We start from the raw sequence: 12,279 nt of genomic DNA on the forward strand, positions 1-12,279 counted from the left end.
TCACTTTGAGCGGCAACTCTTCCACACCCAGCTGGTGGCCTTGACACATTGCTGGTGGCGACGTGATTGACCTCGTGCCACTCACTTATATAATATATATATATATATATATATATATATATATATATATATATATATATATATATATATATATATATATATATACAATTATACATGACTTACAAAAGAATCAAAGGTAAGCAGAGAGAGAGAGAGAGAGAGAGAGAGAGAGAGAGAGAGAGAGAGAGAGAGAGAGAGAGAGAGAGAGAGATTAACAGAACAGTAGTGAAAACGTGGCAACACTGTACAGAGACGCTCGCCCCCCCACGTCCGTAAATTAAGGCTGGTCAGACTATAATAACAGTTATATTTGAACTGTTACAAATAAAGTATACATTCATCTTGCCATGACAAAAAGCAGATACTAGTTTAACAAAAGCTTGAGAATAGTGCAAATTTTTGCTGTGAATGATTATGATTTATATAAAAAAAAGTATCTTGCTGCTGAGGAATGTATGGTATTAGAAATATGAGGTCATGCACTTCCTCAGACCACCACCACCACCACCACCACCTCCATTACCATTGAATTAACGGAAGTGGTTTTCATTGATGGCTGACAGGGTACTTAGCCATGCACTTCACCACACAAAGCTCAGGATGTCTTGGTGGAGCTACTCCTTGTCCTACATTCCATAATCATCCTCTGCCAGGAAGCCATTACATCATAATATGAGTCAAGCTGGAATCTGCAATTGTCACCACCCATCCAGGGATTCAGATTCCAGATACCTCAGCAGTGAGCCCACTGTGCTAACCACTACACCACCAGGCTGCTTACTGCCCAAGGTAGTAGTACATTCTGTAGTGTTTTTTATGTTGCTTGTACATACAATGATTTTACCAATGGTCTTGTTAAGAAATGTGGTACCACCTTAATCTAAAATTCATGGGAATGAAAAAAAAATCTGAGAAAATGTCAATATATTTCCCCCCAAAAAAAAAACAATCATTGTTTTTCATTGTCACATAAACTGGGTAGTAATACAAAAAATAATTCACTTTAATCCCTTTACATGGAAAATAACTCACATAAAAAAACAAACAAACAAACACATCATTCATTCATGTGTTAATACTGAAAATGAAAGATGAATGAAATGACAAAGCAGTTTTCATTATCTAATGCTACATGTAATGAGATGTGGAGATACATATCTAGAAATGTGGAGATACTTAAGTAAGCATAAGGTGCAACACCTTCATTATAATGCTAGTTCATCAAGTAATAAATAGGATGACGGTATGAAGTAAAAGCCAATAGTATAACAGTAGTACTAAAATTCTAAATGTGAAGATATATTTTTGCAGCAATTGAAAAGTTCCTCTCCTATTTATTTGTGTTGTTGCTAAATCATAGGTTTAACATGACAAAGCTAAAATGTAAAATTTTCCAGAAAAACAACAGACGTCTCACAAGAACACATGTGGCCAGCACGCACAACTATACACTACATATTTTGGTCAACACACAGCACCAATATCACCATTATTTATATGTAGGGACCATTTATCTGGCATCCCACTTTCCAGAATGCCTACAAGAAAATTAGGCTGGGAGCAATACACATATCATATACATAATGGGATGCACTGACAAGGTTTTCCTGTATAACATGTCCCTGACTTACTGTGAGTAGGTAGGTACTCTCAGGTAAAACCTTGAGAGATCTGACTGCATTGTCAAAATTCTACTCCTCCAAGACTTGCGGGCTCCACTTTCTTGTGCAGTTTTCTACGTGGTGGGACTACCATTGAGCAAGAGCACCACACTGGTTGCCAGCACAACCAGATCTCAGAGCCAGGCAAGCACACTATTCAGGTGTATGTTATAAATGCAGTGCTACTTCTTTTTGACAACATGGGACTCAACAAGCATGTTCAAAATCCATCCAAAACAATAGAGTTACTGCCAGATACAACACCATACACTGAGCACACACAAGGCTACACAGCACATATATACTTGCACATTTGACAGTCAAGTGAATCAAAGCAGAAATGTTCTGTGTCTTGCAATGCTATTTTTAATTCTTCCTGAGAAAAATGTCTCAGCATGCAACTTTTTATTGAAAATTTGTAAATGAGGCTGTTTCACAAACTTTATCCCATAGAGAAAGGGAAATAGAAGAAGAAGAAAAAAAAAAAAAAAAAAAAAAAAAAAACACTTTCCTAACAGCACACCTAAAATTATACTTTATCGGAATTGGATGAATGAAAAATAATTGTGATATTTTGCATCAGGCACTGCATACAGCAAGAATAAAGCAAGACAGTAGAAGGAAATATTTAATGTGACAAGTAAGAAAATGGCAGAATTTGTAGCTCGTTGTATAAAGCTCACAATGAGCTGTACAATGCTGATACACACAACACTGCATCTCACATGAACTATAGAAAGCTGACTCACCATGTGGGTGTGGATAGGAATTTCTGGGGGAATGTGATCTAGGGAATGCCGACGAGCTTGGAAAAGAGAGAGAGAGAGAGAGAGAGAGAGAGAGAGAGAGAGAGAGAGAGAGAGAGAGAGAGAGAGAGAGAGAGAGAGAGAGGGGGGGGGGGGCAGGGGATGGATGGGGAGCTTGGGGGAGTAAAACTAAGGTATTCTGTGAGCCTATTCAAGTACTGAGTAACCTCCTGCACTCATTCCCATCATGTTTGGCATTTTTCCTCAATCTTATGTTGTCACTTCTACTGGCAATCTTATAAAACCTGACAAATGATTGGTTTTCAACAGATCAAAAAATTTCAGGTTGAAGGAACATGCTAAACTCTGTGGAAGTGAGTGTAACATGATAAGCAACTTCTGACTGTGACTGCACTTATCTATAAGATACATAGTTTTTTTTCTTCATGACTGCTACCCTAAGATGTATTCGTATGCAAAAAAGCAAGAGATGTGTATAGTGTCAAGGTGGAGGTGACAGGAAACTTAGCTGATAACGGTAAATGCTAACGGCAAGTCTTGACATTTAAGATGAGGATACTACAGTCTTGACTGTAATACACAACTAGATCTCAAATTTATAAAAAAAAATTCAGAAATCTTTTCATAAATAAGGCTAACAGCATTAAAGCTTGATGTCTTTTTAGCAATGAACATTTATGTTAAATATTTACACATTAGATAAAGATAAGGATAAAAAAGACAAATGCCTTATTGCTATGAATATGAAGTAAAATTATGATGATGAAAAGATAGAACAATGTGTACTGCAAGCTCATCCACCCAAGATTTTGTCTCATTCATCATAACACACAGACAATTCAACATTACACACTCTTTACACATATACAAATTTTTGCTCATCAACCTTACTAAAGTAAGGCAAAATAATTGCATAATATTATGGGGTTCAACTGTGAAAGAACTTGTATTCAGGCTACCTTCCTCCAGGGGGATCTCAGCCTGGCATACAGATGGATGAATTGTTGGTAATTTTTTTTTTTTTTTTTTTTCAATGTTGGAACCATAATGATCAAAATAGAAGAGTAGATATTTTGCAACTTTTTATGCCCTTCAGTCCCATGCATGCCAGAGAAAAGGTCCTTTGTTTTATATTCATCAACAAATTACATAGTTATAAGTAAGTAAATGGGTAAGTCATTTATCGCATAGTAACAATATCACAAGTTCATATGATAAATGCATGAGGCCTTCTAAAGCACATCATCATTATCAAGCTTATTTTGATAAGTCACAATTAAATCTAAACATATCCACTTGCATCAAACATACCTTTTTTTTTTTTTTTCTTTTTTGCATAAGAGCAAGTATGTACACCGGTGTCACTGATGTCCATTGCAATCACAAGGAAGTAACAAAACTATTGGACTAAAATACCAACACATCTGAGCAGATGTAATGCACTTGAAACACTGCTAACTCAAAACACTAGTGTCTCATGGGAGGAAGTATTAAGAAATATTCACAGTACAAGATTTACAAATCTGGATACCTTAAAACTGTGATATTATATGTTAATACACAAAAATTCAGATAGATTAGAGTGCATATTTTTCTGTATGATAAAGACAACAAACAACAAAGAATGAAGTACCTTAAAGACCTCTGAAGTCATTGGAATACTGATAGTAAATTTCAGATAAATTTCTCCATGAGGGAAGCTGTTTTAGCTTGTTAGCAGAGAGGATACATCCTCAAATGTATTAAAGCTGCAATCTTAAACTTTACAATACAAAGATGCTTAAAGCTTGTTATCTGCATGTGTTTCTTATCTAATAACCAAAAACATTTATTTTCATAACATTCCATACTGATTGAATATTTTTTGAACAATGGAATATGTACAGTGAATCTGGTTCATTTACAGTCATCAGTAATGAGGTGTGGAATGAATGTTTTCAATGCTTGTGCTCAATGATCAATGCTTTTTGTTTATTTAATTAAAGCAACACTTCGTTGAATACACACTGATTTCTGTCATAATTTCCTGTGGAAATCCACTGAGATGTTCCTTGTTCTACATTGTTTCATTACTTACTGTGGCATTCAGTTTTCAAAAAGGGAATAAAGGAACTGGTGTGTGCAATCATTTGTTAATGATCATTCTAATGCTACTTTTTATGTGGTGTGCAGCAAAATCACTTTTTAAAAGCTCATGCCACCCAAGATTATATCATCATACAGTACTGGTAGTACTCTGCAATTGTTATCATTACTGTAAGGCCTTCATCTGAAAGTTGTAAAAATTCTTATTCACAAGCCAAACTGAACAGAGTAGATGTTAAGTTCAACACAGAATGTCACCTCAGCAGGTCACAAGTCTGACAGCAGTCAGTAAGCGTGCAAAGACAAACTGCTATGCAAATTTTAATTATTTGTCAGACATGATTCCTAATACACTAAGTAAAGCACAGTTTTGCATGTTTTTCACTATGATACAATTAAATAATCCTTAGATACACATTTAGTAAAATGAAGAATGTTTTTAAAGTTTCTTCACATATTTTCAAGTTTTGTGCTGAGATTCACTTCAGAACAGAGTATCTTGCAATCTACTCACCCAGTGCAAGACACCATCCTGTAATAAAATCATTACCATCTTGGTCCATCATGCCAAATATCTCCATAGATGTTTGTGAATAATTCGTAATAAAATTTATAATATATAACACTTCTATAAATAATGCCATGCTAGTCCATACAACAAAACTTGGCTATTTCTAGACCTTTACAAGTGATGCTCATACTTCAATGCAGATAGTCATGACTACATCTCAATAAGCATAGTACTAAAATAAAAATATAAATAAATAAATAAAAAAATACAAATAATTACTTATTGGATACTATGAAAAACTGCTTATAAAGGCAATGTTACTATCAGGCATAACCCTATGGAACAGCTTTTCATGTTAATACCAATAGAGCTTAATTTGAAGATAATATGCATTGTGATTTTGTCCATAACTTGATCCACTGGAAGTGTGAGTGTGTGATTATTAACTTCCTTATCTCAAGGATTCCTTACATAACATGAAAGATTTCCACTTTGGGTCCCAACAACTGCTATCCACTACCAATATCCACAGAGCTCTTACTTGTAGCGAGGCCGGCGAAATATCCACAAAAATAAATTTTTAAATCTTGCCCATCGGGAGAGAGGCTTGCTTCTCTCCGACGACACCCCTCCAGCTGCTTCCTTCTGCTTCTTTCGTATCTCCCTCACCAGCATGTGGAAGGCATCATCAACAAAATGGCGAAGAGCTGCTGAGGTTTCAAAAAATGGGCATCCCATTGTTTGTGCCAGAGCCTGTCCTTCCTCTGTGGTGACCTGTGCAGTGCCCAGTACTCTTTACCAGTGCTGTACTTGTAAGTTGTCAGGTTTTGTCAATGGTTTATATGTCAACAGATTACTATATCATTTGAATGAGATAAAGTTGAGCCTCTAGTGACTTTATATATAAAAGTACAATGGTTCTTATAAAATACTTTGTGTCCTTAAAAGAAGGAAATATCTTCATTAACTTACCTTCCGATCATCTAAGTCAACTTTGTTTCCCACTAGAACAATAGGAATAGAATCTGCAGCACGCACTTTGGTGATTAATTTTTTGTAACCTGCCACTTCTTCAAAGCTACGGCGGTCAGTGAGGGAGTAACAGATCAGAAAACCTTCGCCACATCTCATGTACTGGTCCCGCATAGCAGTGAATTCAATCTGGCAAGAAGGCATTTTGCTAGCGTCTAATTTTATATAGCACAAAAATCTTAATCTTTAAATTAATTATGTTCTTTAAGAATCTTCATTAATGATGAAAATGTTAATTTCTTGACATCAAATAATTTATTTATTTATTTTTTCTACAACACATATTTGTTGACAGAGAACATTCAATTCATAACTTCAGAGATTTTTTATTTGAAAGTCAGTACATTAACAATCCTTCACTTAATATTACAAGAGGATTAGGACTTCAGCCAGATGTACAAAGAAGGGATTTCAACAATGACAAAGACAGGTAGGTACTCACCTGCCCGGCAGTGTCCAGAATGTCCAGCAGGGCAGGTTCCCCATCAATGACAGCCTGCCGCTGGTATGCATCCTCTGAAGCCAAGAATAATGCAAGTATTTGTTAAGTTACGCTATTCTGCATAATCCTGAGCACCAGGTGACTAAAACAGTGATAAATTATCTCTTGTTCTTGTTAATTTCAGCAAATCTCACTCTATTGCCACTAGTATCATGTTTGAAGAATAACATAACATATACTTATGTGAAACAAAAACAAAAACAATGGGGAGATGTAAAGTACATCTAGTATACATATATGTATTATCATTACATGCATGGTAGAAATAAGAATGTTACAAATTACAGTCCCTTTTAAGTCACGTTATGGTAACAAACACTCACCAATGGTTGGATCATGGTACTCCAGGAAGTTGTGGCTCACAAACTGTAGGGTGAGAGCTGAAAGTGCAACAGGTCAATATAAGGACGTAATTAGGAACTAACAAATATTTCATAAACCAGTTGGGTTGTGATTTTCATAATTCCACTTTGGATCATCAAGGTTTGTGGTAATGAAGACATGATAGCACCACCACAGGGTTAGGTCAGTGACTTTAAGTCCATGCAACTATGTTAGGTCACATTAGGTTTGTGTCCTTGAGGGGTATTCATGGCGGGCAAAGTTTCCCCTTTAAGCTGTTTTTTTTTTTTTTTTTTGGTAAGGCCTATAGCACCTGTAGGCACACTTGAAGAGTGTATTGGAAGCGTTGCTCAGCTTCCACCCATTAGTGGCGCAGGCAATTTTATTTATGGTGGTACCCATATTAGGGCCCATATCACCATCTACGCTCATCTTGGGTGTAACCACCTAGAACCTGGGTATCATGGTGACATGTAGGTAACTTTAAACCACTCGACAAATGGCAAAGTGTTTTAAGGCTGCACGTGGTTGGATTCGAAACTATGCGTGGACGTCTGCCTGATCACACGCTCACCACCTTATCCACTGTGCCACCGCCTCCCTAGTTAAGTGCGTGATCCAGGTGGAGTGGAGTTAAAAGTGGGGCCCAGGGAGATGAAGCTCCCTAGCAATGCCAGGGATGCATTCCAAGGCGCAAGTCAGAACTTCATACCTGTCAAGCTACTGTGGTGTCTTATCGTGAGATTTTGTACTACAGACCATAAGTTTATGTATAAAATGGTAATTAAACCATAAGAAAACCACATTTTTTGTCATTCAATATTTATTTATTTCAAAACAAATGCAGAATGAAAACACAATGTACACACATGACACAGTATGAACACAACATGATGAAAAACAGTACTTTTTACAAAGGTTCTAGTAAAAGTACCATTTTTCATGATATGGTGCGGTGCTCATACTGTGTCATGTGTCTATATCTATTTCAATTTGTTTAAAATGAACACATAAAAAAAAAAAAAAAAAAGGCACGTAGAGAAAAACGTAAGATTTTCAACTTAAGCTGTAAGACTTGAAAATCATAGAAATTACGTAAAACTTACAGAAAAAATGTAAGACTTGGTAGATATGGAACTTGCCATACACAAAAAAAATCCACTATAGTGGGGAACAGCCTACAACAGCAGAGTTAACCCAGCTGTTGTGGGTTGTTCCCCATTATTGTGGATTTTTTTTGTACCTGGCAAGGTCCAGCTTGAACCTTGGAATGCAGCCCAGGTCATGTTAGCTTAGCATGCTTATTAGAGGGGTCCAGAAGAAGGGATGCCCCTCAGTTAGACTGGGTTCCTAGGTTAAGTTAGTGTTCTTAAGGTGTCCCTTGGTTATTTGGGATAGAAAGTTCCCTACTTTTCAAAACATGGGTCTTAATCCTTAGACTTTCCTTTGACTGACTTTGGCAAACTACGGCTTTCCTCACCCTAAAACCCAACCTTCCCACCAGGTTCCCAAGCCTGCTTCTACTAAGGAGGGGTGGCAAGAGAATACACCAGGGGCTGCTAGTGATAAGATTTACCAAGAGCTATACACAGGCATGAATAAATAGAGAGTGTTCATTGCCTAGCAGTACACCCCAGACAATAACAATTACAGCTTATTCAGGCCAGACAGTGGTGAAGAGGCCACCAGCCACGCTAACTCCCATATACCTCCCTGTATAGACCATGAACCACAAGAATAATCAACATTCCCTCGTCACTTCGTCTCGTCTAAATACCTCATCTTCACTTAACAACAGCGTCATTCACTCAACCCACTCCCAGCACTCACACCCCACTCCCCACTCCTCACTCTCCCACACTTACCTGACTTGCCCACCCCACCTTCTCCCAGCACCACGATCCTGAACACTTTGATGCCATTGCGAGTGTGCTGGTGGTGGTGGGCTGAGGCCATCACTCATGACTCAACTCATCCTCCTCCTGCAGTAAACTGTGGCACTAGCGGGGCTCAGGCGGGGGGAGTGAGTGTTAGGAGTGCCACTGCCAGTGCTCTGCTGATAATCTTGATCCGTGCCTGGCACTCTGGCTCAGGGCGGGTTTCGGCATCGGCTCTTCATGACGGTTTTGTTTCTGATGCATAGTCTGTATTTTATTTCTTATCATTGTATATTGTGTAAGGTTCAATGCAATGATTTTTCTTTATCTCCCTGTCAGCTGTAGCTAGTGGCACTTTGTTATGTCCATCCTTTACGTAGATACGTAATTGTCTGGGAGCCAAATTCGCGGGAAACTCAGACGCACTTAATATTGGAACTCATTTAATCGAGAGTTATACTTCAACAGTGTAAAACACAATTCCCTGAAAGAAATGTTTGTACTGTGTTTTTTCGAGGACGTTGCATTAGACTCCTCTCCCTTCCCCCTATTCTCCTTCCATAATTATAGTACAAGTATTCTTCGCTGTTTACGTGTGTGTGTGTGTGTGTGTGTGTGTATATATATATATATATATATATATATATATATATATATATATATATATATATATATATATATATATATATATATATATTTTTTTTTTTAATTTATTTATTTACTTATTTATTTTTATTTATTTATTATTTTTTTTACTCAATTTTGTGAATCTATGTGCATTTTTTTTTTCATGTACTTGACCTGTAGTATGTATGTGTACATATGCACTACCTCAGGGAGAGGCCAGGATCACCTGTCCTAACTCCTCCTTTGCTATATTATTATAACAACAAAATCACCAATCTCTCTCTCTCTCTCTCTCTCTCTCTCTCTCTCTCTCTCTCTCTCAGTACATAAATGACACGATTGACACGTTCAAATGTCCACAAAACTTCCAATCTGAGACAAGTATTTAATTTCCACCGTTTTCTCCACTCCTAACATACTCCCTTCCATCCCACTTTTTCTTCCCCTTCTCACTCATCCAAAATATCTCCATCACTTCCCTTAATTCTTTCCCATCCACCTTCCCACCTTCTCTCACCCTCGTCACTTCTTTCCCATATAATGGCTATACCCTTTTCCTTCCCTTCTCTCCTCTCCGCCAAAGCTCTTTCCCTTCCATTCTACCCCATTCTCATTTCCTTGAATCCGTAAGTTCCAGTGGATACCTTAACTCAGTATTTTGTAGAAAACAATGAAGCTGGAACTCACTGTGGTGTTGTTCGTGGGGCTGGTACTGAAGACTGCCGAGTGTCTTGAGCTGCCCTTGTGGGAGGTGCTGGAGGGCAAGGGACTGGAGTATGAACAGCGTCTCGAGACGCCCATCAGCACCGATGACCACGGGGCCCACACTCAGGTCCTGCAGGAGTTAGCTGCCAAGTACCAACACACATTTGTCAACGAGTCCTTGGCAGTGAAGACGCTCCAGGACATCGCCTACAGGAACAACAGGGACCTGCGTGGTCTCATTAAGGCTTCCAGGAAGCGGAGAGAGGCCAAGCAACGTAAGGCCCAACAACACGCCGAGCTACAGCGACAACAGCACGCCGCAATGGAGAGCCAAATACGGAGCATAAAGCTCAAGCTCCAGAAGGCCCAGGAGAAACAGGCGGCCAGGGACCGTGTCCTCCTCCAGCAGACACACACTGAGGAAAGGAATACACAGGCCACACTGGAGGAGGCGGCCTATCTCCGCTCCCTTACTGAGGAGATTGATGCCGCTACACAGGCGATCCGCGCCCACCAGGAATGGAGAGACACTGCAAGTCCCTCCTGGTGGCGACGCTTCTTTACTGCAAGAAGGACGTCTAGGACCACATTAGAACAGTCTGATGACCCGCCACAAGACGACAGTCCTGTAAGCTTGTCTGCCGATGATACGCAGAGCTACGAGGACCACACAGACCACCGGCCTCACTCTGGGAGCAGCACTAATTAGGCCACTCAGGCAGAGGACCTCCCAGAGAACAATGGCCAGGGTGATCACACCGAGGCTGATGATGCACCTGCAGACGCCCGCCCCTCACAGGACAACGGGGACAAGAGGCTCTGCACGTGGCCGCTCTACCTGTGCCTCCACGCCGCAGTGAGTGTAGCCCTTGCTGTGGTCAGAAACAGTGTCAAGTGCCGTGCACACCACCACTGAGACACTCCTTGTACGTGACAGATTTGCTACGGGAGTCTCCAGTCAAGTATTTCAGTCGAGGTGAGTGAGAAAGTGTACATCAGTTATATGTCAAGTAGATATTTGAGAAAGCAGAAACGATAAGACAGATTTCAGTGCCTTTCTTGGTGCCATTAAGGATTCACCACTATCCCTCGCCTCTCCAATGCCGATTCCCTTACGGCACTGTGAATGGTGCCACGCGTCGGGTTGTCCGTCTCTGTGAGTGACTGCAACACATCTTGGGAAGGGCATCAACACGCGGCCCTGGAAACACTCACACCCACGGCCTCACGGGACTACCATCAGCATGATCAGTGCGTGGGGGGAGACTCGTGGTGTGCGGGCATCACCATCGCTAGTGTGGTAGCGTCACAATCGCCCCCGTCGCCGCAATCACAATCGTATCACTATGACGATCGATTGTGATATTGCGGCGACGGGAGCGATTGTGACTGTACCACACTAGCGATGGTGATCCCCGACGAGTCTCTCCCCACGCACTGATCATGCTGATGGTAATACCATGAGGCCGTGGGTGTGAGTGTTTCCAGGGCCGCGTGTTGACGCCCTTCCCAAGATGTGTTGCAGTCACTCACAGAGACGGACAACCCGACGCGTGGCACCATTCACAGTGCCGTAAGGGAGTCGGCATTGGGGAGGCGAGGGATAGTGGTGAATCCTTAATGGCACCAAGAAAGGCACTGAAATCTGTCTTATCGTTTCTGCTTTCTCAAATATCTACTTGACATATAACTGATGTACACTTTCTCACTCACCTCGACTGAAATACTTGACTGGAGACTCCCGTAGCAAATCTGTCACGCACAAGGCTTTCCAATTTGCATTATCCCTTTCTTCTACTTAATTATCTCTTAGACTATTCATTTTTAACACATTCTCATGCACACACACACACACACACACACACACAACAATTTTTACGCCCGGTAGCTCAGTGGTTGGAGCGCTGGCTTCACAAGCCAGAGGACCGGGGTTCGATTCCCCGGCCGGGTGGAGATATTTGGGTGTGTCTCCTTTCAAGTGTAGCCCCTGTTCACCTAGCAGTGAGTATGTGAATCGAGGAGTTGTGACCTTGTTGTCCCGGTGTGTGGTGTGTGCCTGGTTTCAGGCCTATCCAAAGATTGGAAATAATAAGCTCTGAGCTCGCTCCGT

The 12,279-nt window shown here is 40.2% G+C and overlaps 2 protein-coding genes across 2 annotated transcripts in view; one reads left to right on the forward strand and one right to left on the reverse strand.

Annotated features, from left to right (window-relative positions):
* Positions 1 to 969: 969 nt before the first annotated feature.
* LOC123512222 (GTP-binding protein Rit1-like) lies at positions 970 to 9,070 on the reverse strand. The gene is made up of 6 exons (XM_045268479.1): positions 8,826 to 9,070; positions 6,942 to 6,998; positions 6,559 to 6,632; positions 6,057 to 6,245; positions 5,626 to 5,858; positions 970 to 5,105 (listed from the first exon to the last, which is right to left on the reverse strand). Exons 1-6 carry the CDS (start codon positions 8,914 to 8,916, stop codon positions 5,084 to 5,086), a joined length of 666 nt encoding a protein of 221 aa, XP_045124414.1. The 5' UTR covers positions 8,917 to 9,070; the 3' UTR covers positions 970 to 5,083.
* A 2,225-nt stretch (positions 9,071 to 11,295) lies between these two features.
* The window catches only part of LOC123512308, a 12,492-nt gene continuing 11,508 nt past the window's right edge, over positions 11,296 to 12,279 (forward strand). Inside the window, exons 1-2 of the mRNA XM_045268644.1 lie at positions 11,296 to 11,469; positions 11,658 to 11,804. Coding sequence (XP_045124579.1) covers positions 11,296 to 11,469; positions 11,658 to 11,804 — 321 coding nt within the window. The remainder of the gene's footprint in view (positions 11,470 to 11,657; positions 11,805 to 12,279) is intronic.

This window comes from Portunus trituberculatus, chromosome 33, assembly GCF_017591435.1.
Source record: "Portunus trituberculatus isolate SZX2019 chromosome 33, ASM1759143v1, whole genome shotgun sequence".
NCBI lineage: Eukaryota > Metazoa > Arthropoda > Malacostraca > Decapoda > Portunidae > Portunus > Portunus trituberculatus.

Excerpts from the sequence above, each read along its gene's own strand:
- LOC123512222 (XM_045268479.1), bottom strand. The coding sequence starts at position 8,916 with ATGGCCTCAGCCCACCACCACCAGCACACTCGCAATGGCATCAAAGTG. Across the intron at positions 6,246-6,558 it reads TTCTGGACACTGCCGGGCAG|ATTGAATTCACTGCTATGCG; the intron begins GTGAGTACCTAC and ends CCTTCTTGCCAG. Across the intron at positions 5,106-5,625 it reads TTTCGCCGGCCTCGCTACAA|GATGGTGTCTTGCACTGGGT; the intron begins GTAAGAGCTCTG and ends ATTTTATTACAG.